The following is a 25,715-nucleotide window of genomic DNA, read 5'->3' as shown; positions in this document are numbered from 1 at the left end:
GGCGTACAGTGACTGTTGTATATTATAGGGCGGGGCTTACAGTGGTTTACAGTGACTAGCGTATATTAGAGGGCAGGGCTTACAGTGGCTTACAGTGACTAGTGTTTGTTTGAGGGTGGGGCTTACAGTGACTGCTTATAATAGAGGGCGGGGTTACAGTGGCTTACAATGACTGGTGCATATTTGAGGGTGGGGTTTACAGAGACTGCTGTATGTTTGAGGGCAGGGCTTACAGTGACTGGTGTTTGTTTGAGGGTGGGGCTTACAGTGACTGGCTTATATTAGAGTGCGGGGTTTACAGTGGCTTACTGTGACTGGTGTTTATTTGAGGGCGGGGTTACAGTGCCTTACAGTGACTGGTGTATATGTGAGGGTGGGGTTTACAGAGATGCTGTATTTTTGAGGGCGGGGCTTACAGTGACTAGTGTTTATTAGAGGGTGGGGCTTACAGTGACTGGTGACTGTGACTGTTATTTGGGGGCGGGGCTTACAATTAATGGTTTATTTCAGAGGGCGGGGCTTACAGTTACAGCATCAGGAGATGTTTGTAGGTTGAGGTCTTTTGGAGAAATTGTTCACCATCTGCTGTGATCGTGAGAGGAGTTTTCTGAGCTCTACATATGTCTTGTTTTATTCTGATGTCTTATAGGCGAATTGAACAGTGTGTGGGAGGATTTTCAAGCTAAAGTAGAAACACCTGCTCTTTTCAGTTAGTGCTGATATAAAGCTGGGGCGGTGAGGGGAAGCTGCAAGGGATCGTGGGAAACGACATGTGTGCTCGTAGATATACATACATACTCCATCTGTAAATGAGTGGTGCTTCTGGGTGCAGCTTTTATTTACCACAAAATATTTAGTTAACTCAAACCTCTCCAGCGTATACATAGTTTTGTTTAAAAAAGAGGGAGTACAAATTAACTTCAGATACACAAACTATGGACTAAAATGAATGCAACACAACAGCAGCTGCAATGGCAGATGGGATATGAGTGTGTGTGTGTGTGTGTGTGTGTGTGTGTGTGTGTGTGTGTGTTCTCTTGAAGACCGTATTGCATAAATCTGGAATAATTGGCCACAACATGGAGGAGGTTGAATTGGAATGACAGGAAGAGGAATATATCTATCTATCTATCTATCTATCTATCTGTCTATCTATCTGTCTGTCTGTCTGTCTGTCTATATCCATCCATCCATCCATCTATCTGTAACGGGGTGTAACGATACACGTATTCGTATTGAACCATTTGGTACGAGGCTTTCGGTTCGGTACGCATTACTAACCGAACGATTCGTTGGACTAATCCTATTACATATGGAAACTAAAAGAGCTTTAAGTGTGTGAAATATAATGTTCTCAGTGCCACTGCGCTCAACAAGGCAGCCCAAACGACGTAACAGGCAAAGTGCTGTCTGCCCCGCAATAACCTATTCTTGCTGATGGGGTGCGTTGAAAGACGATGATCTTGTATCGAAGATTTAGATTAATTTAGGCCTGTTACATTCTTAGTTTTATTAGGACTATTATTATTATTATTATGAAGTTATTTTGTTAACCGTTACACCCCTTCTATCTATCTATCTATCTATCTATTGTTCTGTTCTATCTATCTATCTATCTATCTATCTTCAGTCTGATTCTATCTATCTATCTATCTATCTATATATCTATCTATCTATCTATCATTCTGTTGTTCTATCTATCAGTTGGATCTGTGTGTCCGTGTCTCTTCATTAGTCTGCAGATGGCTTCATTAGATGGACTGTTTCTCATCTGGATTTCTCTGGAGCTTCAGTTTGTTCTTCTAACATTCACCCCAAATCACCAGCCCGCCTCTCTCTCTTACTCTCTCTGTCTCTCTCTCTGAGATCAATTACTAACCGGTTTCTCGGTCTCTGCAGTAATTGTTTCTCAGAGTGTGTGTTGAAGGACAGATGGAGGCTCTCAGGCTGTTCTTGGCGTCGACCCTCACTCTCTCAGTTCACCATCGCTGCTTTCTCACCACATACTCCTGTGTTTGTGTGTTTCAGCTGTGATAAATACCTTGGGTTGTGAGGTGTGTGTGTGTGTGTGTTCTCCTCCTCTGATAAAGCCTCTCTCTCTATTGTGGTGTGTGTGTGTTGGCAGTACGGTGTTTGTGAAGGTGTGCGGTGATTAATCTGTGTGTTGGTGTCTGGAGGGGACGGCAATTAATTTTACCCTGCGTGGGAGGAAACTCTTTCAGCCCTCAAGACACGCGCACACACTCACACACACACTCACACACTTTTGTGTTCTCCAGTTCGAGTTTCAGAAACAAGGGCATCATTATGGAGAATAACAGTGAAGCAGGTCAGATTCTCAGAGTTTTATACTCTATTAGTTACCGCAAGCCTCGATTCAATAAAAAGTGACACTGTTGGTGGATATTTGTTCTTATTTTAATCCTAAACTTGCTTTATTTTGATGAAGTTTTTCATCTTTTGTCACAGTGAATCTCCAGTCAGTGATTTTAAGAATGTTCAGATGTTCGTGCTGGAAAACAGAAATCCTGAGGTAGAGCAGCACTTTTTGCAGCGTGTCTGTCTGTAGTTTGTGATATCTGTGGTTTATTTGACGCTGTGCTGGTGATCATAACTTCATGCAGGTGTCAGTGTGAGTGGGTTTCTAGGAGCTGTCCCGAGCGCTGACACTCACTCACGGCTGATGAACGGCCCGCGCCGATGCTCCTGGGTGGGCAGATACGCTCCATTAATCTCAGACTGACGCTTCTGTGCTGTAGGTCACTTACTAGTGAGCATCTGGGCATCTCTGTAATCTTTCTCGAGTCAATTAGAACGGAACTGTACTGTGTTTCTGTCTGAATGCAGGATGATCCTCTCACTGATGTAATCTTCAGCATTGAGGAAGCCAAAATCTCATTCATTTTCTCATTAGGGGAACTGATTTTTAATGATAACCTATAAACCTTTAAAGACACAGCTACTTTGAGTTGTGAGATTGTTTATTGATGGTATGTGCTTTTGTAAAAGTCAACATACTATTTAAATCGTGTTTAATGGTGGAATTGCTGGTGAAGAACTAGATTACCCATGATTCTGCAGAGAAATCCCCACCGATCCACAGAAGTTTGGCAAGCAGTTTGTGCCAAAATAACTGATTTTGACTGTACTCTTAGTCTGGTTGTAGTCTGTGTAATCTGACTACTTTAAATAAAGGACAGAAGGAATGACGAGACACCAAATTTCATGATAAAATGCAGTTACACTTAGTTCAGAGAGTTCTGTCATTATTTACTCTCCAAAGCCATCTGACTTTCTTTCTTTCTTTTTTTTTTTTAACACAAAGTTTTAAGGAATATCCCGCTCATGCACATTCATATATTAGCAGTAAATGGTGACCACCTTCATGCTTTTGGGAAATGATGCAAGAGTATAATAAAATCCCATGTGACTCCAGGTGCTCTGAAGGCATATAGTAGGGTTTGATATAATAATAATAATAATAATAATAATAATAATTTTTAAAAAAAGTTGACCTTGGCCATTGCTTTCCTTCAGTGCACTTCCACAATAAATCGTGTTTAATGGTGGAATTGCTGGTGAAGAACTAGATTACCCATGATTCTGCAGAGAAATCCCCACCGATCCACAGAAGTTTGGCAAGCAGTTTGTGCCAAAAGAACTGATTTTGACTGTACTCTTAGTCTGGTTGTAGTCTGTGTAATCTGACTACTTTAAATAAAGGACAGAAGGAATGACGAGACACCAAATTTCATGATAAAATGCAGTTACACTTAGTTCAGAGAGTTCTGTCATTATTTACTCTCCAAAGCCATCTGACTTTCTTTCTTTCTTTTTTTTTTTTAACACAAAGTTTTAAGGAATATCCCGCTCATGCACATTCATATATTAGCAGTAAATGGTGACCACCTTCATGCTTTTGGGAAATGATGCAAGAGTATAATAAAATCCCATGTGACTCCAGGTGCTCTGAAGGCATATAGTAGGGTTTGATATAATAATAATAATAATAATAATAATAATAATAATTTTAAAAAAAAGTTGACCTTGGCCATTGCTTTCCTTCAGTGCCTTCAGAACACTTCCACAACGTGTGTGGTTTTATGATAGTTTTGCATATCTTTTAAAAACTTGAAGGAAAGAAGGTCATTTTACAGAATAAAGGTCATACAGCTTTAAAACAATCGTGTCAAGTCAAGTCACCATTATTTATATAGCGCTTTTTACAATGCAGATTGTGTCAAAGCAGCAAACAACAACAAACAATAGTGGACAGGACTGAGTGAATAATACAGAAACTGTTCCTTTAAAGGGCACCTATTATGCAAAATTCACTTTTACATGTTGTTTGAACATAAATGTGTGTTGGCAGTGTGTGTACACAGCCACCCTATAATAATAAAAATCCACCCGCTCCTCTTTTCAATCCCCATAAATCATAAGCAGTGTCTCAGAGCAAGCCAATCACAGAATCCGTAAAGTGTGATGTCACATTTTACAAGCCCCGCCCACGACCGTTGACGGCATTTAAATCAGCATTCAAGTAAGAAATGTCTTCTTATTGAAGCTATAAACTAAAAAAAATATGGCTTTAAAATGCATGATTTCAGCCTGATAGACATGATAATCAAAACCAAACAAATGTTTTTTAGCAGAATACCTGAGGTACGAGCTGTAAAGGCACAGCCCTATTCTGGAAAAGGGGGCGGGGAGAAGCAGCTCATTTGCATTTAAAGAGACATGCACGAAAACAAAAAGCGTGTTTCTGCATCCAGTCAAAATAGGCATTTGATATAAAATTATATCATAAATGATCTGTGGGGTATAGTGACGTAGACATGTGGGGGCGTGTTAGAACGAGGCGTTTTAGGTAGGCGTGGCTGACTCTTAACTTTTATAAAGAATATCTCTTTGGATTTGAGACTTTAGTCTTTGCAACTTTACAGATCTTCTTTATGCACCAAGAGCTTGTAACACTCCAAAGAGAAAGGAAAACTTGAAATCGCATCATATGACCCCTTTAAAGAATCGAACTCTAACAATTAACCTGACAGATAAATAGACAAACAGAAAGGCAAAGACAGATAGATAGATAGATAGATAGATAGAAGGGGTGTAACGGTTAACAAAATTCACGGTTCGGTTCGATACGACACAGTGATGTCACAGTTTGGTAAGTTTTCGATATGGGGGGGGAGGGGCTGGTAATTGCTTAGGTCGCAATGTTGGAAATATTTCTGTTTTAAACCATGAAGGCGAGCCAATGGATATCACATAAGCAACGTTATGCCGGTGAACGTCTTAATCTTAGTCAATTCACTTTTTCACTTTTCACATTTTCATCATGCTGTATAATGGTTAAACTGATGAAAATGTAATGATTGTTGTCATTTGAGAAATGTATTTTTGCATTTCAGGTATTGCACTTTCACCAGTAAGCACACATCAATAGAATGTCTACTCATGGTTCTTTTTACCTCATCTATTTTATTTACTATAGGCTTTTTATTATACAGTAGTCAACATTTGAAGTGGATCAAAAAAGTTCATCAAAGTTGTCGTAAGACAAGAACGCATTCTAATTTTAGGTTTTATAACTTTGATGAAATGTTTTGATCCACTTCAAATGTTGACTAGTGTATATACTGTATATTAATATCAAAGACGTATGCACTCTCTCTGTCTACACTATGAAAACTGGTAAAACAAACCAAAATATTATAATAGTGAAATTCCTAATAGTATTTCCAATAAATCCAAATTGCAGTAATGTTTCTCTATTAAAACAACAGCTGCTGACTAAGTGCATTTATTCAGCAACCAAAACCACAAACAATATAGACGAGATCTCATGACAGAACACAGTCCGGCCGAGTGACGCTTTCATTTAAATGAGCATCTCACATGGAGATCACTAAACTCCAGTTTACTTGTTTGTCAGTGAGGAGCGAGTGTGTGCGCATGGTTACCAGATTGCAAAAAATAAGCAAAACACCAGGCACAAAACGTATGCTTGTTACGTGTTGGATGTGATGTTCAAGATGGCGCCTGTGTGTTTGGCTGGCCGTCTGCTGCTCTCTTGTTTATTTGTATGGATGTTTGCCTGGCTTCCTAATTGCTGCACACTCCTGGTTTATGACCGACAGTCTCTCCTGGACATTCGTACCTCTTTTCTGCCTGGCTGGATACTCTAAATGTCACTGCTCCGCTCAAGCCTTATAAGCCTAAACCTAAATCTGAACCGTGGCTCAATTCAGAGATTCGACTTTTAAGACAAGCTTGTAGAAAGGCCGAGCGTAAATGGAAAAAGGACAATTTACATATTTCATTTCAGTTGTTTAAAGAAAGTTTATTGGTTTATCAGAGTGCTGTTAAGTCTGCTAAAAATACATATTTTTCTAATCTAATCATGGAAAATCACTCTAGACCTAAAGTTTTATTTTCAGTCATTAATTCTGTTGTGAACCCCCCGGTTACAATGTTTACTGCTTCTGAGGCTCTATGTGAAAGCTTTTTGAGATTTTTTATTGATAAAATCTCCAATTTGAGACATAACATATGCCCTTCTCATACTGAACCCTCTATCCCGTCAATGCACTTTGCTTCCTGGGATGTTTTTTAACCTATTTCTCTGCGACTACTTAAAAACACCATTGTTAACGTCAAATCATCTTTTTGTTCTTTTGATACCATACACCCTACATTTTTAAAATCAATTGTTGATTGTGATGGGCCAACTTTTAAATCTCTTCTAAAAACATATCTGTTTTGTTTGGCTTACAAATAATTCTATTATGGTCTTTGCTTAGTCTTTTATAGGTTTATACTTCGTTTCTCTTGTGTTATTAATATATTTACTTAATTTATTATTAAGGCGAGACCCTGTTTAATTGTGTAGCTGTGCAGATTTTTATATTCTTTTTACTATTTTGAATTTCTGTACAGCACTTTTATATGTGCTATATAAATAAACTGAAACTTGAAACTTGAAACAGAGAAGCTCTGATTTGTGGATTTGAACCCTTGATATCTGGCAACGGTGAAGTAGAGGCATGTACAGCAGTCCACAATATTTTTGTCTCCTTTTTTTGATGAAAACAAAAAATTAAATTTTTTTAAATACATTTTAGTCTCGTCTTTTATCATCAGCGATATTGCATGTTGATATAGTCACAGTTATCATTTATTGACCATATTGTTGTCTCATCATAGTCTCGTTTTAGTCCTGGGAAAAAGCTCATCAACTGACATTTTTCGTCATAGTTTTCGTTGACGAAATTAACACTAGTTCCTGCTGTGATTGTGAATGATCCATCAGTTCACAACTCTGGACTGTACAGAATTCACATTTAATTTGTGAATGTGAAATGTTAATATCACTTTTAATATCAAGTTTTGGATCTTCTTTAGAAGTTATATTCATTTTTAGGCTTGTGAAACGGTTCCTTTGATTAACTGAAAACTACAGACCCAAAAGAGTCGTTTGTGAGGGAATCAAATGTCACATGAGCATCTCTTGAGTTCTGAGCTGTTCCTGCGTCCCGATTCTCTGCTAACAAACTTCATCTTCATGTTGTGCGGTGGAGAGAGCGAGTGTGTGTCTGTGCAGGATTCAGACGCGAGTGTTTGTGAGCGCCGGCTCTGGGACACCTCAGATTTTAATGATGTTTACGAGGCCGCAGTCGCCTGTTTTTTTTTTAATGAAGACTCTCCCTTGTGCTTTAGTCCTCGTTGGCTATTGTTTGCAGGAGCGTTAAGACAACAATTAAAAGTGAATCAGTGCGTGTAGGAGCGCCAGAGAGGACATGAGGAGGACACACACGCTCATTAAAGCTGCATTCAATCACCTTCAGAAGCTCAGCTCAGCAAACAGCCAGAGGGGCAGCAGATGACCTTTGACCTCCAGTCACGGCACACATGAAGCTCATGGGCTTCTCACGTTCACAGAATATTTTCATCTTGCGCTGTTTTTTTCAGTTCTTCCCGGATGTCAACGTTAACCAGAGGAATGTCTCTGCTTTCTGAAATTTTTTCTCACTTTATTTGCATTGTTTTCTTGCCTTCACATTGTGCTTTAAAATTGTGTAACATATAATATAGAATTGAAATCCCCTCAATTATAGTCCTGGTTAAGTGTCTGGGGAAGCATCTGATCTGCCATCTGACGGGAATAAGATCCGTTATTCAGACTGAAAACAATACAGATCAACAGAAATCGGATGTGATTCCCCTCACAGTTGAGTTTGGTGTGCTTTATATTTCTGTAAATGGAAGAGTATGTTTGCTGGATTCGGAGATTCAGAGCTGGATTGATTGGTTGTAAATCTCAGCAGAGCCCAATTACTCGGCTTCTGTGCTGCAAACATTACAGCAGTGAAATTGCACGCAGCTGTCGGCCATCTTGGATCTCAGAGCGTCTGCCTCACTGTCACAGAACAGAGCCAATCAAACACAGAGCCAATCAGAGCCGCCGCTTTTATTGGCTGATGTGAGCCAGAGTAGCTTTGAGTTTGGACTTCAGTGTCGAATGAGAGCAGTGTCTTTATGATCCTCTCATCACACACTCACACACACACACACACACACAGACACACACACACACACACACACACACACATATGTCTGGTTTGCAGACCGTATATTCTATTGCCTTACACCTAAACCTACCCCTTACAGGAAACTTTGTGCATTTTTAGATTTTCAAAAAACTTCCTTCTGTGTGATTTATTAGCTTGTTTACCCGTGGGGACCTCAATTTAGGTCCCCACCGTGACACGAGTCCCCATGAGTCTGTGTGTATTCAGGTTTAAGTCCCCACCAGAATAGAAAAACAGGTACACACACACTCACTCGCTCACTCACACACTCTCTCTCTCACACACACACACTCACACACACCACACACACACACACACTCTCTCTCACACACACACACACACACCCCCCACTCGCTCTCTCACACACACAAACACACACACACACACACACACACACACACTCATCTTACTGTGTCTGCTGAGTGTTTTAATAGGGACGTGGTTCAAGTGTTCACGTGTTTCTGACAGATACACACACTCGCAGTAATGATGTGTGTGTAGTGTTTAATGATATCAGTGTGTGGTGTTTCAGTCAGTTTCAGTCTCTGGTTCAGTGATTTTCTCCTATATTTTACTACATTTCTATGATGATTCTCTTATGTTTTGTCAGTATGTGGTTGTTGTCTCATCCTGCGTCATAAACTCAATGAGTTCAAATGAACTGTACTGTGTGTGTGTGTGTGTGTGTGTATATATGTATATATATATACAGTATCAATAAAGCTACAGCAGAACTGTTGTGCATCTAGAAGCAACACAGCAGTGTTTAGCTTCTGAATGAATCCGTGTTTTGAATGAATCGGTTGAACCAATGTTGAAAACAGAGATCCGTTTACTTAATTCCTGAATGAATCACCTGTTTGAACGAATCAAATGAATGAATGACTCATAAACACATTTACGATCACCTGCTGGCAGTTTTAGTTTATTTATAGTATAATTTAATAATAATAATAATAATAATAAAAACATTAAAGGGATAGTTCACTCTAAAAATTAAAATTCTGTAATCATTTACTCCCCCTAATGTTGTTTAAAACCTGCATGACTTACTTTCTTTTGTGGAACATAACGTGGCCACATGTCACGTCACGTCACTTTCACAAAGTTGACGTGGTTACCAGTGACTTTCACTGTATGAACAAGAAATACTGAGATGTTTCTCAAGTCATCATCTTTTATGTTCCATAGTTTATGTTAGGCTGTAGTAGCCTAAACATTTATGTGTAGTAAATTTTATGTTGAATTAAATAAAATATGTATTTCTAAATCTATTATTTAATGTCTACTTGATGCGTTTCTCATTTAACACAATAATAGCTTTAAATAATCTTTTGTGGATATTTGCACAGCCAAATGTAGTTTTATATAGTTGTATATAATAGTAATTTTATATTATTTATTTATCTTTTTAAGAAATGTGTATAAGAAATTAACCCAAAACAAAGAGCTTCATATTGCTACATACTGGACAGTATTGCTGATATGTTACGGATTTGTGAGTTCCCAGCATGCACTGCAGCATGAATAAACGATGCGGTTACTGTTATTTGTTATATACTCTCCCGAATCTCTGATGAAGAAGCAGATACTGAAAGCAGGTGTGAAGCAAAGAGATCTGATGTGATGTGAGCCGGCTCGTTTGTGTCTCATTAACTGCTGTTCCAGCCGGTGAGCGGGTTCGTTTAATTACATGTGTTCCGCTGAAGGGTGACGGTCACTGCTGGACACGGGTCCTGCAATCAGGTCACATGGGCAGCTCTTCTCCTATTGGCTGCTGAGTGAGGCTGAGAGACGCTGATCAGTTCAGAATGAACACTGCACACTACACACTCATTCAGAAGAGCACACTACACTTACTGTTTCTTAGTGACGTACATCTGAGTCGACGAGACTAAGGGGAGTTAGCGAGGGAAGGGCATAAAAAACGAAGTATCTGTTTAAAGTGCAGACTTAGTATGCTAGTGTGCTGTTCTGAATTCAGCCTGTTTCTGATAGCAGTATGCAGTCTGCAGTATGACGGGTTTTGCTTTTTCATTCAATTTTGTGTATAAATGTCTGAACCTTTCGTCTCTGAGATGAATTGAACTGGGGGATGGAGCGTCTGCTGCCGTGTTTTCTGTTGTTTACTGATCATTTGGACAAAATGCAGTAGAACAGGGTTTGTGAATGTAAAGTGAAAGTCTAATTAATTACATTATAAAAAAAGACTAATTAAAATGAATCATTTTAAAAACAAAGTAAAACACTTAATAATAATATCTGTCTGTCTATCTATCTATCTATCTATCTATCTATCTAGACTCTGTCTCTGTCTCCAGCTCTTCTCCCTGTGGTGGTATTTGTTCAGATGAAACTCAGTGGTTAATTATAATCTAATTAAAGTCGTCTATCATTATCATTAGCTTACAGCATTGAGAACGTTAATTAAAAGATGAGTGATCAGAGAGAGAACAAAGTTCTGCAACAGAATCAAATGCAGATTGTTTCAGTGAACACGAGATGCATGACTATGATATTATACTGTAGTCTCATTGACATACTGTTAAGAGGTTTTTAATATTTTGAATTTATAGATATTTATAATTTATATTTTGAAGTTTTTATTTTTGTCTTTTTTCAGTTTAATTCTAGTTAAAGTTTTAGGAATTTTGTTGTGCTTTTGACATTTGTCTTAGTTTCACATATATATATATATATATATATACTGTATATATATATACACTGAACAAAATTATAAACGCAACACTTTTGTTTTTGCCCCCATTTTTGGATGACGTCCTTTTGGGAGAGCCCTCGTTGGATTGGTTGGTTGCCGGGTTACGGAGGAGCCTCTGGCGGTTCTTCTGAGACAGTCTAAGTTTGCAAGACTTTAAGTTCTGCAGAGTTATGAAGTTTCAACGGAGTGGGTGAGTCTTGGATTGAACGATCGCTTTGATTGTAAGCATGTGAGCACAAGTTGGAGTGCTCGTAACACGGCAAAAAGCGAAGAAGCAAGCAAGTGAGTCTGTCTTGCATTGGGTTTTTGATCCGCGGCAAGAACAAACATTTTTTTTTTTTTAGTAAACTGTAATAATAACCCTGACGCATGGAAATCACATACATGAGTGTTGAGTGTTTGTGTTGGTCTGAAGCTGTTCTAATCAACTCATTTACATAGTTAAATAAACCTGTGTGTGTGTGTGTGTGTGTGTGTGTGTACAAGTAATATTTAAAGAATGACATTAAAACATATGGATACATATAAACATATATATGATATAGTAAAGGTTATATAACAAGATCATTTCTGTATTTATTTAACTAATAAACTGAATAACTGGATTCAACGTTATCTACAGTCGTGTATTGGTTGGTTTGGTGTGAGTTAGCCGTATATTTACTGGATATTGGTTTCGTGGTTTATACTGTACAAACTGTATGTGCTATTGCCCTACACCAACCCTACACCTAACCCTAACAGGAAACTTTGTGCATTTTTACTTTCTCCAAAAAAACTCACTCTGTATGATTTATAAGCCACACTCACTCACTCTTACACACACTCACACACACACACACACACTTACTCACACACACTCACTCACTCACTATTACACACTATTACACACACACACACACACTCACTCACTCTTACATCACTTCATGTTTCTCACATCAGTGTTCAGCGTGTTTTCTGAGCTTGTTAGCTAACGTTCATTCAGTGGATCAGACACATTTCTAAAACATCAGAGCAGCTGCTGCAGCATGTGTCGCATTTCAACCACCGGCTGAGAAACACACATCCGTCTGAGAGAGAGATGAACGGCCAAAACACACGGTGCATGTTAACCGACACAGAGAGGCTTTGTAGTTTTTTTCCAGAATATCAGTTGCATTTTTTATGCAACTGATAATTTTATCATCTGAGATGTTCTGTGACTAATATAATGCAATTAATGTCAAGCACACAAAACACACACACACACACACACTGGAGTGTTTCCCTGCAGTGAGTCTGCACTGAATCTCTGACCTCTGAACTCCAGACACGGCTCTCATCTGACGTTCAGTCCACCGTTGCTCAGTCTGACCCGCGTGAGCAGACCATGCTGGTTAAACGCTGTTGGATGAGTTATTACACTACTGAACTAACAAAAAACAGTGAGTTTAATCATGATGAGTAATGACTGAGCTTCACATCACAGTAGTTTTAGAGTTTATATGTGAGTGTGTGTAGGGTTTGAGAGTATCATCCAGACGCATCTCAAAATATCAGCTGTGTTTCTCAGACGTCGTTTAGCATGTTTTTGGTTTTTTTCTGCTTTAATTCACTAAAGTGAGATTCAGATTCACCTTCAAAAGACTCTTTGATGTCTCTGCATTCACGTCTCTCTCGCTGTCGATGCATTTGTTTCTGTCAGTGAGAGCGGGATTCTGCTGCATTAACACAAATACATTCACACACATCATCTGTAATACTGTGTGTGTGTGTGTGTGTGTGTGTGTGTGAGAGTGAGTGAGTGAGTGAGTGAGTGAGTGAGTGAGTGTGCATGTGCGTGCGCGTGTGTGTGATGCGTCAGTGCTGTACATGCTCTCATCTTACACAGGAAACAATCATCTGCTTCATCTAAAATCTAAACATCCATGTCACATCTGACAGTACAGATATACCTTTGCTAGATCTCTGTGTTTCATTTCAACAAAATTATGGACATAATGCCTTGTTCTGCATGAGCATATTTTAGATCCCTTAATCCTTAAACACTAGACCTAAACTTAAATTCTACCTTACTAACTATTCATAAGCAGCAAATGAGGAGTTTATTGAGAGCAAACTCTTAATTAATAGTTAGTTAATACTGTGAATTGGTCCCTAAACTAAAGTGTGACCATCTTTCATAAGATATCAAGGCTTGTTTTCAGAAAATGTGATGTTCTTTCTCAGTATTGTTTGTCTTGTTTTCCAGTATAAATATCATAAATTCATAAATCAAGATACATTTACTTGAGATGCGAAATGACAAGAAATAAGAAGTCTTGTTTTCTGAGAAACTGATCAAAATAAAGTAAAGAGTTAATGCATAAAACTGCAGAATCTCTGCCAGTGGGGTCAGAGTGAATTAGGTTTATTTTGCTTATCACTTCATTTGGATCAGTTTCTCAGAAAACAAGACATATTATTTTATTTGTAACGGAAAACAAGACAAAAATATTCAGGAAGAAGACGTTTTGACTTTCAGTGAAAATCTGCCAATCCAACAAGACAAACTGCACTTACTATATATAATAATATATACTTACTTAAAATATGTGTATTTTGTTTGGTTGAATTGTCAGATGTTTTTCACGTTTGTAATCAGACGTGTCGTCTGAAATCTGCTCTGAATATCTGATGCGTTTCATGTGAGTGTTTCTGCTGGAAGGATCTCTTGTTTTAACCGAAGCAGCACAGAGAAGCTCGTTAGGAAATTATTTTTGGAGCGTGTTCATGAACGTCCATTCATCACACAAATATATCTGGCTGCTGGTGTGTTTGCTGTGTATGAATTCATGTCTGTCATATAAATAAATGAGTTTCATCACAGAACGGCATGACGTAACGCGAACGCAACGCTCAGTGCTTCAGGGAAGAGCCTCCATTGATTCACACCCACACACACATGAATCACTCACATCCACTTCCTGTTTCCTCTCACAGTCACAAACACACTCACACACACACTCTCACTCACTCACACACACTCTCTCTCTCTCTCTCACACTCACACACACACTCTCTCACACACACACACACACTCTCACAAACACTCTCTCTCACACTCACTCATACACACACACACACACACACACTCTCTCTATCACACACACACCCACACACACACACACACACACACACTCTCTCACTCACACACACACACACACACACTCTCTCACTCACACACACACACACACACACTCTCTCACTCACACACACACACACACACACTCTCTCTCTCTCTCTCTCACACACACACACACACACACACTGTCACACACACTCTTACACACACACACACACACACACACATATGCGCCACGAACCTTTTGCTAACGTTCCTGTTAAGTTTTTTTCTGAATGTTCTCTAAATGTTCAGTTTTTAAAATGTTGAAGAAACATTTTTTCTTGGTTATACAAACGTTACGGGAACATTCCATTTGATCATTTTGCGAACATTATGGGAACAGAATTTTCAAATGAAAATTAAAGAACATTTTAGTCCTAAGTGTGTCAATATTCTAAGAATGACGTAATTTTACTCTTATTCCTAGACACTAGAATAAGAGTGATTCATAAAGGTCCCTAAGTGTTAAGACTTGGTCTCAGCTCCTAAATTATTTAAGAGAGCTGGAGTGGTCTCCTAACCTAGTTAGGAGTAACAAGATGGCAGCAAAGAGGAGACGACACACTTTCCAGTGAAGACATAACATATTGGAGTTATATGATGATATGGAGTTGATAAAACGATACAAAATTGATTGTCAAGATCTTTTTTTTTTTTTAACTGACAAAGTAAGAAATTTAATAACCTCTTCCACTCAACAAGTCAATGCTCTAACTGCAGAAATGAAAGTAGTAATTAAATTTTTTTTGGCTGGAAAATTAGAAACATGCAGCAATGCACCAGTGATGACACAGTAAGCAGGGTCATACATATCGTGGCACTGACCCCACCAAACACAACAGTGGCCAAAAGTGATGTGTGGATTTTTTGTTTATTTTTTATGACCCCACATTTCACTTAAATCATTAAAATACAAAGGACAAAAAAACACTGACCAGTGTTGCCAACTGCTTTCAACGGAAAGTAGCTAAAACTGGTCACTTAATGTTGCTAATGACCTCATAAAGGCGAGTTCACTGATCTATAATTGTATTTATATACTGTAGATCAGTGAACTCACCTTTATGACATCATGGGAGAGTCTCGAAATGTAGATAAGGTTTGTCCAAGAAATTGATTTTGTTTCTAGGCTTTTGAAAAACAAAGTCTCTAAAGGGATGAGGAAGTCACTAAATCTAGTGACAAAATCACTAAATTGGCTCAATGACTACAACATACGTTATTTACATTTCATTGGTCCTCTTGTTTTTGCATGTGTTCATAATTTCTTTGTATGACAGCATGGCCAAAAATTATGAACCGCACAATTTGGCATGTTTCATTGCATTATTATTACAAATATAACAACTGACTAAGCAACTATGCAATATGCTTTCCTTTTTTTTTTTTAACTATACATAGACTTTCCAACTGACCGCCAAACCATGCTGCAAAAACAAGCCACTTTTAAGAGGATTGTGGGCTTTTCTGGAGTCATTGGTGCAACTCATGTTCACATCATTGCTCCAACTGTAAACGAGGAGACATACCAATAACAAAGCATCAGTAATAATTTGTGATAATTTTGCACAATGCAAAGCATTTAAAAAATACATTTAAATGTTAAAATATTTCAGTGTCTTAATGAAATGATTTTATTGTAGTTGCATTAAATGGTTAGTGTTGTGCTGCTGTGACTTCACATGAGCAGGCTCACTATTGGCTGATTCAGAGGTCGAGGGTTGCCATCATTGTAGTCCTTAGTTCACAACACTTAAGTGTCACCTCAGTCAACACTTAAGAATCAGTCTTTAGACTTTACTGAAAGTTGCTTTTAGCTCCTTTATAAAACCCTCATTCTCTTAGAAAAGTCGTACTTTTTATTAAGAATTTTTTGACACTTATGTAGCGTCTGGACGTCAAGTAAATATCTACAGCGGATCTAAATATTTATAATTAATTATAACTAGTTATGATTAATTATTCATATTTCCCCATGAATGAGCTGATTCGCTACACTTAAGTCAAAGCTTAAGACTATTCTTAAGAGCATTTCTGAGAAGTTTTATACATACAGGCCCTGGTCTCTGTATGGATTCAGAACACTGGTGGCTCGTTTCTGGTTGAATGTGTCGGTTGCTTTGGCAGCAGTTCCTCGAGCATTTGCATTATTTATTTTCTGTTCAGTGCTCTGTCAGTTTGCTGTCAGCACTGCAGTGTGTTTGTTGCACTCTCGGTGACAGTAAACATTTGTTTGCATGAACATCCATCTTGGCATGATCCAGATGATGCAGCGTTTCATTGTATAAAAACTAATGCACATTTACAGTGATGCACTTGCAGTCTATCAGGTGTCCAGGACCACAAAAGAACAAAGCTACATTATTTTATTTTATAGTTTTACGTTTTTATTTTACCTTTTTTTTTTTTTAATATATAATTATCTCACCTAAATGTCTGATCACGCAATGCATTTTTGTTTGTATAATGGGACGATTGTTGTACAATAGCTTACACACATCACTAGCCTGATTTCGCGAGCTGTATGTGAGGTGGCCTTAAGCCCAAAGTGTACTTCGGTTGTTTGCATTCTGTGACGGTCTGCGCACTGTCCTCGTAACACAGTTTTCGTCATCAGAAGTGTCCGCTAACAACAGCGCAGGCGCGTGGGGAATGTTATGTGTGTGTGCGCTTTGAGTGTGCTTGAGCGCACCATCTCTAGAGTGCACGAGTGCTGAATGGTTTAAACACTAAGACTTAAAGGGTTAGTTCACCCAAAAATGAAAATTAGGCTGTGTTTTACTCACCCCCGAGGCATCCTAGGTGTATGTGACTTTCTTCTTTCAGACGAATCCAGTCGGAGTTATATTAAAAATTGTCCTGGCTATTCCAAGCTCTATCATTGCAGTCAGCGGGTGTTGCAGTGCTTCAGTCCAAAAGAAGTGAAATAAAAATCACCCATCTATAAAACAAAGTGTCTCACACGGCTCCGGGGAGTGAACAAAGGCCTCCTGTAGCTTTTGTAAGAAAAATAACCATATTTAAAACTTAATAATCAATTTAATCTAGCTTGCGCTCACTGTTGTAAATGGAAGCAGTTCCGGGCGGATGACGTATGACAGGGTTCCTCAATTAGTTTTCACCAAGGGCCAAATTCTGCCAACAATACGAAGCCAAGGGCCACCGACCACAATGTTATGACCACAATGTTTGCTCTGCTATTATTATTATTGTTGTTGTTGCTGTTGTTTTTTTTGCACAATATAACTAGATTTTTTTTCTCCTTAGTCTGTTTTATTCAAACAATTATGAACATTTTGTATTCAGATACTAAAGAACTTTGTCTGTTGAGTATTATAAACAAATGAATAAAAAATAAATAAATGGATCTCCATGTCTGCCTCCAAGTCAACTGTTCTTGCTCACTTCCAGACTGGATCTCTTTTCTTCACTTTCCCTAATTGCAGATTCAACTATTTTTTATTATTCTTACTCAGATTTTGTCAAAGTGTAACAGCGTTAATTGACATGTACTCACCATTCAATGAGAGAAGTGACAGCGACTGGCTGAAGCAATACCTCGGAAGTTGGGGCTATGTTCTGTTGTAGCAATCCTGAGACACTGATCAAGATGCACACTGGACAGTCTGTTTCTATCCTGGTTCTTGATGATGTTCATTATAGAAAACGATGACTCACAGATGTAAGTGGAGGGGAGCATCGAACGTAGGAACATTGCAATGATTCTGCTGTTTATGAATTTAGTTTGAGAGACTAGCACACTAGCCTCCTTGTGTTGCTCTCTGAGCAAATCAAACTTTGACATTTCCAAAATCTCCAGCTGCAAAGATGCTTCATCTAAAGTTGAAACCAGGCATTTGGCCTCACCAGTCCATTGCCCATCTGCTGGGACTGAAAACGGCTGTCTTAGAAAGAGAAGGAGTTCACTCGACAGGTTAAAGCTTTTAATACGCTCCTCGAAATTCTTTGCCAGTCTCGTGACGAAGTCGCGCATTAACGGGTCCTCTCCCATCTGGTGTTTCTCACAATGCTGTTGCAAATGCGGAAAGTGCAGCTTTCTCCCAGTGTCCGCTTTAAACGAAAAGCTTCGAAGGCTTCATACATGTCTGCAATAGTGTGGTTCTTGCCTTGCAATTGCAAATTAAGCTGATTTAGGTGAGACATGATATCGCACAAAAAAACGCACGTATGCCATCTCTGTGCTGTCGTTCAAAAACATCAGAAATTTCTCTGCCTTTTGGCTTTGATGGCTGCTTAAAAATGAACAAAGTTAATTTTGAAGTTCACACACTCTCTCCAGCACACGGCCCTTGCTCAGCCATCAGATATCATTGTGCAGCAAAAGATCATGCCGTTCTGCTGACATTTCCTCCAGCAAGGCTCGGAAAAGGCGATGTTGCAGACCAGAACTCAGAAGTCAAAGTTTACCAGCCTCATCACAGTATCCATTGTCTCTTTCATTTTTCGAGACAGTTTGGCACACAATACCGATTTATGAACTATGCCGTGAAATGCTATGAGTGCTGGGTTGACAGCAGCAAGACTGCTAATCAAGCCTCTGTGATGTCCAACCATTGACGGAGCCCCGTCAGTGACAACTGACACAACTTTACTTAAATCCAATCCATTATTTTCAAAGAACTGTATCAGTTCATTAAAAATGTTTTCTCCAGTTGCGTGCCCCTCTATTGGCAGCAAACAAAGCAGCTCTTCACAGAAAACCTTCCCATCAAAAAATCTGCCGAACACTGACAGCTGTTCAATGTCGGTTCGGTCGCAAGACGAGTCTATTGCAAGTGACATGACTTCAGCTTTCTTTATGTCGGATAAAAGATTGGACAGACACTCACCCGCCAATGTCTCTACTCTTCTTGTTGCCGTGCAATCGGATAATGGCACCTTCTGTAATAGCTCCACGACCATTTTCTTCGTTTTGTCATCGTGATTTAAAACTTCCTCCACCATGTCAATTGCACAGTTTTTAATTAATGCGGCATCCGTGAATGGCTTTTTGGCCTTTGCCAGGTTCCAAGCCACACGTAAGGATGCTGCAGAGGCATTCTCCTGTATGGATGTGGTTTTGTGAATAACAGCAACTGATTGCTTGTATGCTGCCACCAATTGTGTTACCTTCTGTTTGCGGCTCTCAGTATGTTCTGGATAATTGCTATTAAAATTGCTGTGCAATGCATTGAAATGGCGTTTCATGTTATCAGCCTTACAGACTGCCACAGTCTGCGTGCATAACAAACACGTTGGCTTTGCGTTGTGGTGATCAGGCAAAATAAAACAAAATTGTTCAGTCCATTAGCATTTGAATCGCCTATTTTCTGTGTCAACCTTTCTTTTCTTCACACTCGCCATGTTTTCACTGTCAGACTAAGCTGTCAATGATGCTGCGTTTGAATTTTCGCGCCAGTGACATGCTTACGCTGACGTTACCTTGACAGCACTATTTGAAATTAGTGCGGGCCAAATATTTTTCTCTTGCGGGCCGCCTATTGAGGAACCCTGACGTATGAGGTCGGCTTTGCGCATGCGCCGCTCAGAAGTGACGAACGCGGAAGCACAGGGGAGAGATCAAAACAAAACAATGGTCACTAATTAGAAGTACAAAACAAGGATTTGTAAAGAAGAATGTCGGAGGATTTCGATATAAGCCAAGAGGAGACTGGTTTTCCTTTGCTAAAGTAAGGAAACTTTGCTTCCTTTGATCCTGTAAACAAACGTTGGTAGACTCACCGGCGCATGCGCAACGCTTACCTCATAAAAACACAGCCTAATTTTCATTTTTGGGTGAACTAACCATTTAAATGTAGGGTAGGCGATTTCTGAAAGGCTAGCGATAGCAAGCTAACTTTGAAAGCAAGATCCCACCCTCCCTGTGTAATCACACTGCAAAGCCACGCCTCCAAAACACGAATGCACTTTTGATTGAACGAACATTTTATGGTCCTATGGCTTCGACAGACGATATAAATACATTTAAATCAATTCTAATAATAAATTCTAAATGCAAATTCTAAACTTTAGTGACGATGCGACACTGCCTCGACTGTGCAAGTGACAATTCCTGGGTCAACTGTGCAGCTCGCTTTTAGTGCAGACGCGATGTGCTGATTTGAAATGTTTGCGCATTTTGAGAAGGAAAGAGAGAGCGTGCGGTGATTTACTCACACTGTTTGTGAAATTATGTCTCACAGAAAGTTTTCAAATTACTTTGTAAGTTATTTAATGAAGAAATATGAATTGTACTAGAGCTGCACGATTCTGCATAAATTGAGAATCATGATTTTTTTTTTTGTCAGAGATCACGATTCTCTAAACTAAACTAAATAATGTGTGTCAAAATATTAATTGCTGCAGTCTATTAAAAGTGTTTAATTAATTTGAATGAATTATTAAACATTTTAATGTATAATGTATTTAAAATATAATATATTTAATACACCAATTTTTAATATTAAAATTATGAAAAAGCGGTTCGAACTCATAAATACTTCACTTGTTTCATTACTGAATGAATCAGGGTTTGTTAATGAATTTCATGAATGAATGATTCAATGATAGATACATTTTTTAACAGTCACTTGATGCCACCTAGTGGAAGAATACAATTGACACAAACGTTATTTGAAGCGTCAATTTCTTTTAAATGGTGACTTGCTCTATTTTGATCGCTAGACATCAGTGTTTATAACTATAAACTTGCATCCCAGTATGTCTGTGATAGCATGAATGACTGTAAGACAGAAATAATACTGTGTAGTTGAAAAGACTGTTTGTGAAGCTGTTTCTTACCCAAACATGTCTGCTTTCTGTGTCAGCGGCAGCGTGAACGCAGATTTGAATGATCTGGTAATACTTTTTTTTAAGGTTTAATAGACAGCGAATAGTTGTCATTTCAAGTTCAAGTTCAGTTTATTTAAAAAGCACATTTAAAAATGACCACAGGCCGACCAAAGCGCTGTACAAGTTAGAAAAAAAAAAAAAAAAGTACACTAATAGCAGCAAAACAGTTAAAACAGAACACTCTTATAAACTAAAAGCAACAGAGAATAAATACGTTTTGAGACATGACTTGAACTCAGACAAAGTGGAAGCCGATCTGATATAGAGTGGGAGCTTGTTCCACAGTGTCGGGCCGGCCACTTCAAAGGCTCGGTTACCCCTCGATTTTAGCCTGATTTTGGGTATCTGAAGGAGGAGTTTATCTTTGGACCTAAGGCCTCTGGTGGGAAAGTAGGGGTGAAGTAGATTGGACAAATAAGAAGGTGCTGAGAAAAAAGGACAGGAGCTAAAACAGAGCCTTGAGGCACACCACATGATAGATTGCAAAGAGAAGCAGAGAAACGTCCTATTTTTACAGAGAAATGTCTATTGGTTAAAAAAAGATTTAAACCAACTTAAAACAGCCCCCCCTAGCCCAACGCAATACTCCAGACAAGAGATAAGGATTGCATGATCGACGGTATCAAAAGCAGAGGACAGGTCTAACATTACTAAAATGACAGAGTCCCCCGAATCTGTTGCCATATAAATATCATTAAGAACTTTCACGAGAGCGGTTTCTGTGCTGTGCAGTGATTTAAACCCCGACTGAAACTTCTCAAGAATATGATTGTCAGTCAGGAAGGTCTGGAGCTGTAAAAACAATTTTTTCCAATATCTTGGAAATAAATGGCAAAATGGAGATCGGACGAAAATTTGATGAAATAGAGGCATCAAGTGAGGGTTTCTTTAGTACAGGTGTAACCGTGGCAATTTTCTAACTAGAAGGTACAGCTCCTTCAAGCAAAGATTTGTTAAATTTAACACCAGCCCAGGGCCGACAGTGTCAAATATTTGTCTCAAATAGTAAGGATGTATAGTGCCATGCGAACTAAAGGAGGGTTTAAGTTTAAGCATTACTTCCTTTACAGAATGTAGAGAGACAGGATTGAAAGAAGTCCACAGGACAGGTGAAGTCATCTCTGTTGGTATTTCCTGATCGGAGACCAGAAACCGGGCCCTCAGACTTGAAGCTTTATTGCCAAAATAACTAGAGAAATCCTCACAAAGTGCCAAAGACGGGTAGTGAAGAGAATTTACAGGGGGGTTTAGAACGGAGTTGATAACAGAAAAAAGAGCTTTTGGGGTGTGGTGATGTTTCTCAATTAGTTTAGAAAAATAGGAAGCCTTGGCTTTCTTAACAGCATACTGATATGACGATAGGCAATTCTTTAAGATCTCATAAGAAATCTGTAATTTGTCCTTTTTCCACTTCATTTCTGCTTTTCTGCATGCCTGACTCAAGGAACGAATACTATGATCAACCCATGGCTCCGATTTAGATGTAGATTTTGGCTTAAAGAGCTTAAAAGGAGCTGTAAGGTTCAAAATATCTGTCCATGCAGTATTTAAAAAAATAAAATGATTTTCAGCATCAAGATCAGATAATAAAGACTCTAATGATAAAAGAGGGTTGACCTCATTATAGAGCTTGACAAAATCCTCACAAAAATGAGACAAATATTCACGGGCTTGTGTACCATCAGAGGCAGGTTTAAGAGAAGGCAGTAGGGCAGAGGGACAATTTAAATAAAACAGGAAAATGATCAGAGATGACAGAAACAACGACTTCAACATCAGTTACAGATAGACCATGTGACAAAATTAGGTCCAAAATGTGTCCATGAGTATGTGTAGGATGATTAACCCACTGCAGCAGGTTAAAAGAGTCAATGATGTTTAAAAAATCAGGAGTTAGCTGCTTAGAGGGGCAACATACATGGACATTAAAGTCACCTAAAATAAGGATGCGATCGTGTTTAGTGATCAAATCTCCAACAAACTCTGAAAACTCTACTATGAAGTCTTTGATTAGATGTGGTGACCGATAGATCAGAGCTAAGACCACAGGTTCAGACCAGTTCAGAAGTAAAATCTCAGCTTCAAAACTCGTGAAGGTGGCGGAAGATAACAGTCGGCATCGAGGTCTGAAAGAATCTTTAGCAATGATAGCTAGCCCGCCGCCTCTGCCTGATGATCGCGGAGCGTTGTAAAAGTGATAGTTGGCTGGAAAGTTCAGAATATGGACTGAGTTCCCCTACCTTCACCCAGGTCTCGGTGATAAACAGAAAATCCAGGTCGTGAGCAGTGGTAAAATCGTTCAGGATGTGTCTTGTTCACCAGAGAGCGAGCGTTTATCAGCGCAATTTTTGGGGAGCGTAGAATGGTGCGCGTAGCAGATGCTTTGCTCAGAGGACAGAGGTTGGCAGTATTTGCGCCCTCACGGCGCGGCCGGATAATAATCCGAGAGTGGAGATATTCCGCTTGAGCCAAAGAGACAGGAGAAGCAGGAGCAGAGGCAGGGGGGTCCGTCGCGATTGACCTGAGGTTTTAGTTCCTGTCATAGTACTGAGACTGCCCTTGTCAAGATTTCTAATGATTTATTGGTAGTGGCTGACTCAGGACTTTTATCTATCTTAATTATTTTTGATCTAACTTCAGCGTTCGACAACATTTCCCATAAAATTATATTAGCTAGATTGACCAGCAGTATCTGTACTTTCACTCAAGTAATGGAGTTGAGTACTTTGTCCGCCTCTGCCTCCACCCAGCCCTCATAACAAGGAGCACTGCTATTATGGTCCATGCTCTTGTCACTTCACGAATTGACTATTGTAATGCTAATTTTTTACGGTCTTCCTGCTAAACTTTTGCACAAGTTACAGTTAGTGCAGAACTCAGTCGCACGAATAATTACACAAACTCCTACTATGGAACACATATCTCCTGTTCTTCAACAACTGTACTGGCTTCCTGTTAAACAGCGTTTTGAATTCAAAATTTTGCTTATTGTTTATACGGCATTACATAACTTGGCTCCTTCTTACTTATCGGACTTACTCCTAACATACACTCTCTTGAACTCTTAGATCATTGTCTACATTATCTTTAGTTCTTCCTCGTACACATCTGGTTTCCATGGGTACTCTGGCCTTTAGCTATGCTGCTCCTTATCAGTGGAATTTACTTCCACAAGATATTCATAACAGTGACTCTCTTTCCATTTTCATTTTTCCATCTTCGACTGGCTGAACTTCAGTGTGTCTGATAGAAATGAGCTTGACCTTTGCAGTGTCTCTGCAGTGAGAGTCAGTGATGAGTTCTGGCCATTGACCGCGTCTCTGTGTGTGTGTGTGTCAGGAGCGCGGGAGGGTCGGCGTGATCTTTAACGTGGGGACGGACGACATCGTCATCGAGGAGAGCGGCGTGATGGTCAGCGACGGGAAGTATCATGTGGTCAGATTCACACGGAGCGGCGGGAACGCCACACTACAGGTGGACAATCTGCCCGTGCTGGAGCGCTTCCCTTCAGGTGAGACACACACACATACTCACATAACACACTCACACACTCACACACGCGTGATCACGGTCATGACAGACAGACACGTGTCTCTCTGTCTCTCTCTGAGGAAGACGTTTTCTGTGCTAAATCACCATCTTAATCTGTGTTAATGATTCAAGATGTCACACCAAACCTGTTTTGTTTATTGACACTTATTCCTGGTTAAATCAGATTTACCTGTCCGAAAGCTTTGATTCAGTGTGATTTTTTTTACTTGTATTTATTTATTTGTTTGTTTGTTTCCCACAACAGCAGTTTATATTCATTGTGTTGTTTTTTTTAAGTTGTATCTTATTTTTTTATCATTTCTTTTTTTATATATAATCATGATTGTTGTTTATTTTTTGTTTATTTTAATTCTTTTATTAATTTATTATTATTACATTTTTTTTTAAATATTTGATTCCAGTGGACCATTAATCACATTAAACTCACACAGCAAAAAAATTACTTTCTGTCTTGTTTTCAGTATAATTCTTAAATCAAGATAGATACATTTACTGGAAAAGAAAATTACTTAAAGGACTTGTTTTCTGATTTTTTTTTTTTTTTTTTTTTTACTTTTATAGTTTAAAAAATAAGCACATTTACTAAATGTTAAAAGAAAAAAAAAATGCCAGAGGGGTCAGAAAATAATATTGTTTTTCTTTTGAATTAGGATATTTTTTAAACAATAAACTTAATTTTGTTCTTTTTTTTTTCCCAGAGAATAAGATTTATTGTTTTAAGTCATTTTGCACCTCAAGTACTGGAAAACAAGACAGAAATGTGTGTGTGTGTGTGTGTGTGTGTGTGTGTGTGTGTGTGTGTGTGTGTGTGAGTGAGTGAGTGAGTGAGTGTGTGTGTGTGAGTGTGTGT

The 25,715-nt window shown here is 38.8% G+C and overlaps 1 protein-coding gene across 1 annotated transcript in view; it reads left to right on the top strand.

Annotated features, from left to right (window-relative positions):
• LOC107714885 (neurexin-2-like) overlaps positions 1–25,715 on the top strand; it is a 368,434-nt gene that overhangs the window by 313,383 nt on the left and 29,336 nt on the right. Inside the window, exon 16 of the mRNA XM_016520877.1 lies at positions 24,653–24,824. Coding sequence (XP_016376363.1) covers positions 24,653–24,824 — 172 coding nt within the window. The remainder of the gene's footprint in view (positions 1–24,652; positions 24,825–25,715) is intronic.

This window comes from Sinocyclocheilus rhinocerous, unplaced genomic scaffold (genome assembly GCF_001515625.1).
Source record: "Sinocyclocheilus rhinocerous isolate Xijiao unplaced genomic scaffold, SAMN03320098_v1.1 scaffold1892, whole genome shotgun sequence".
Lineage (NCBI taxonomy): Eukaryota > Metazoa > Chordata > Actinopteri > Cypriniformes > Cyprinidae > Sinocyclocheilus > Sinocyclocheilus rhinocerous.
Note: the sequence above shows the minus strand (reverse complement) of the source record. Positions and strands in the feature narration are given on the sequence as shown.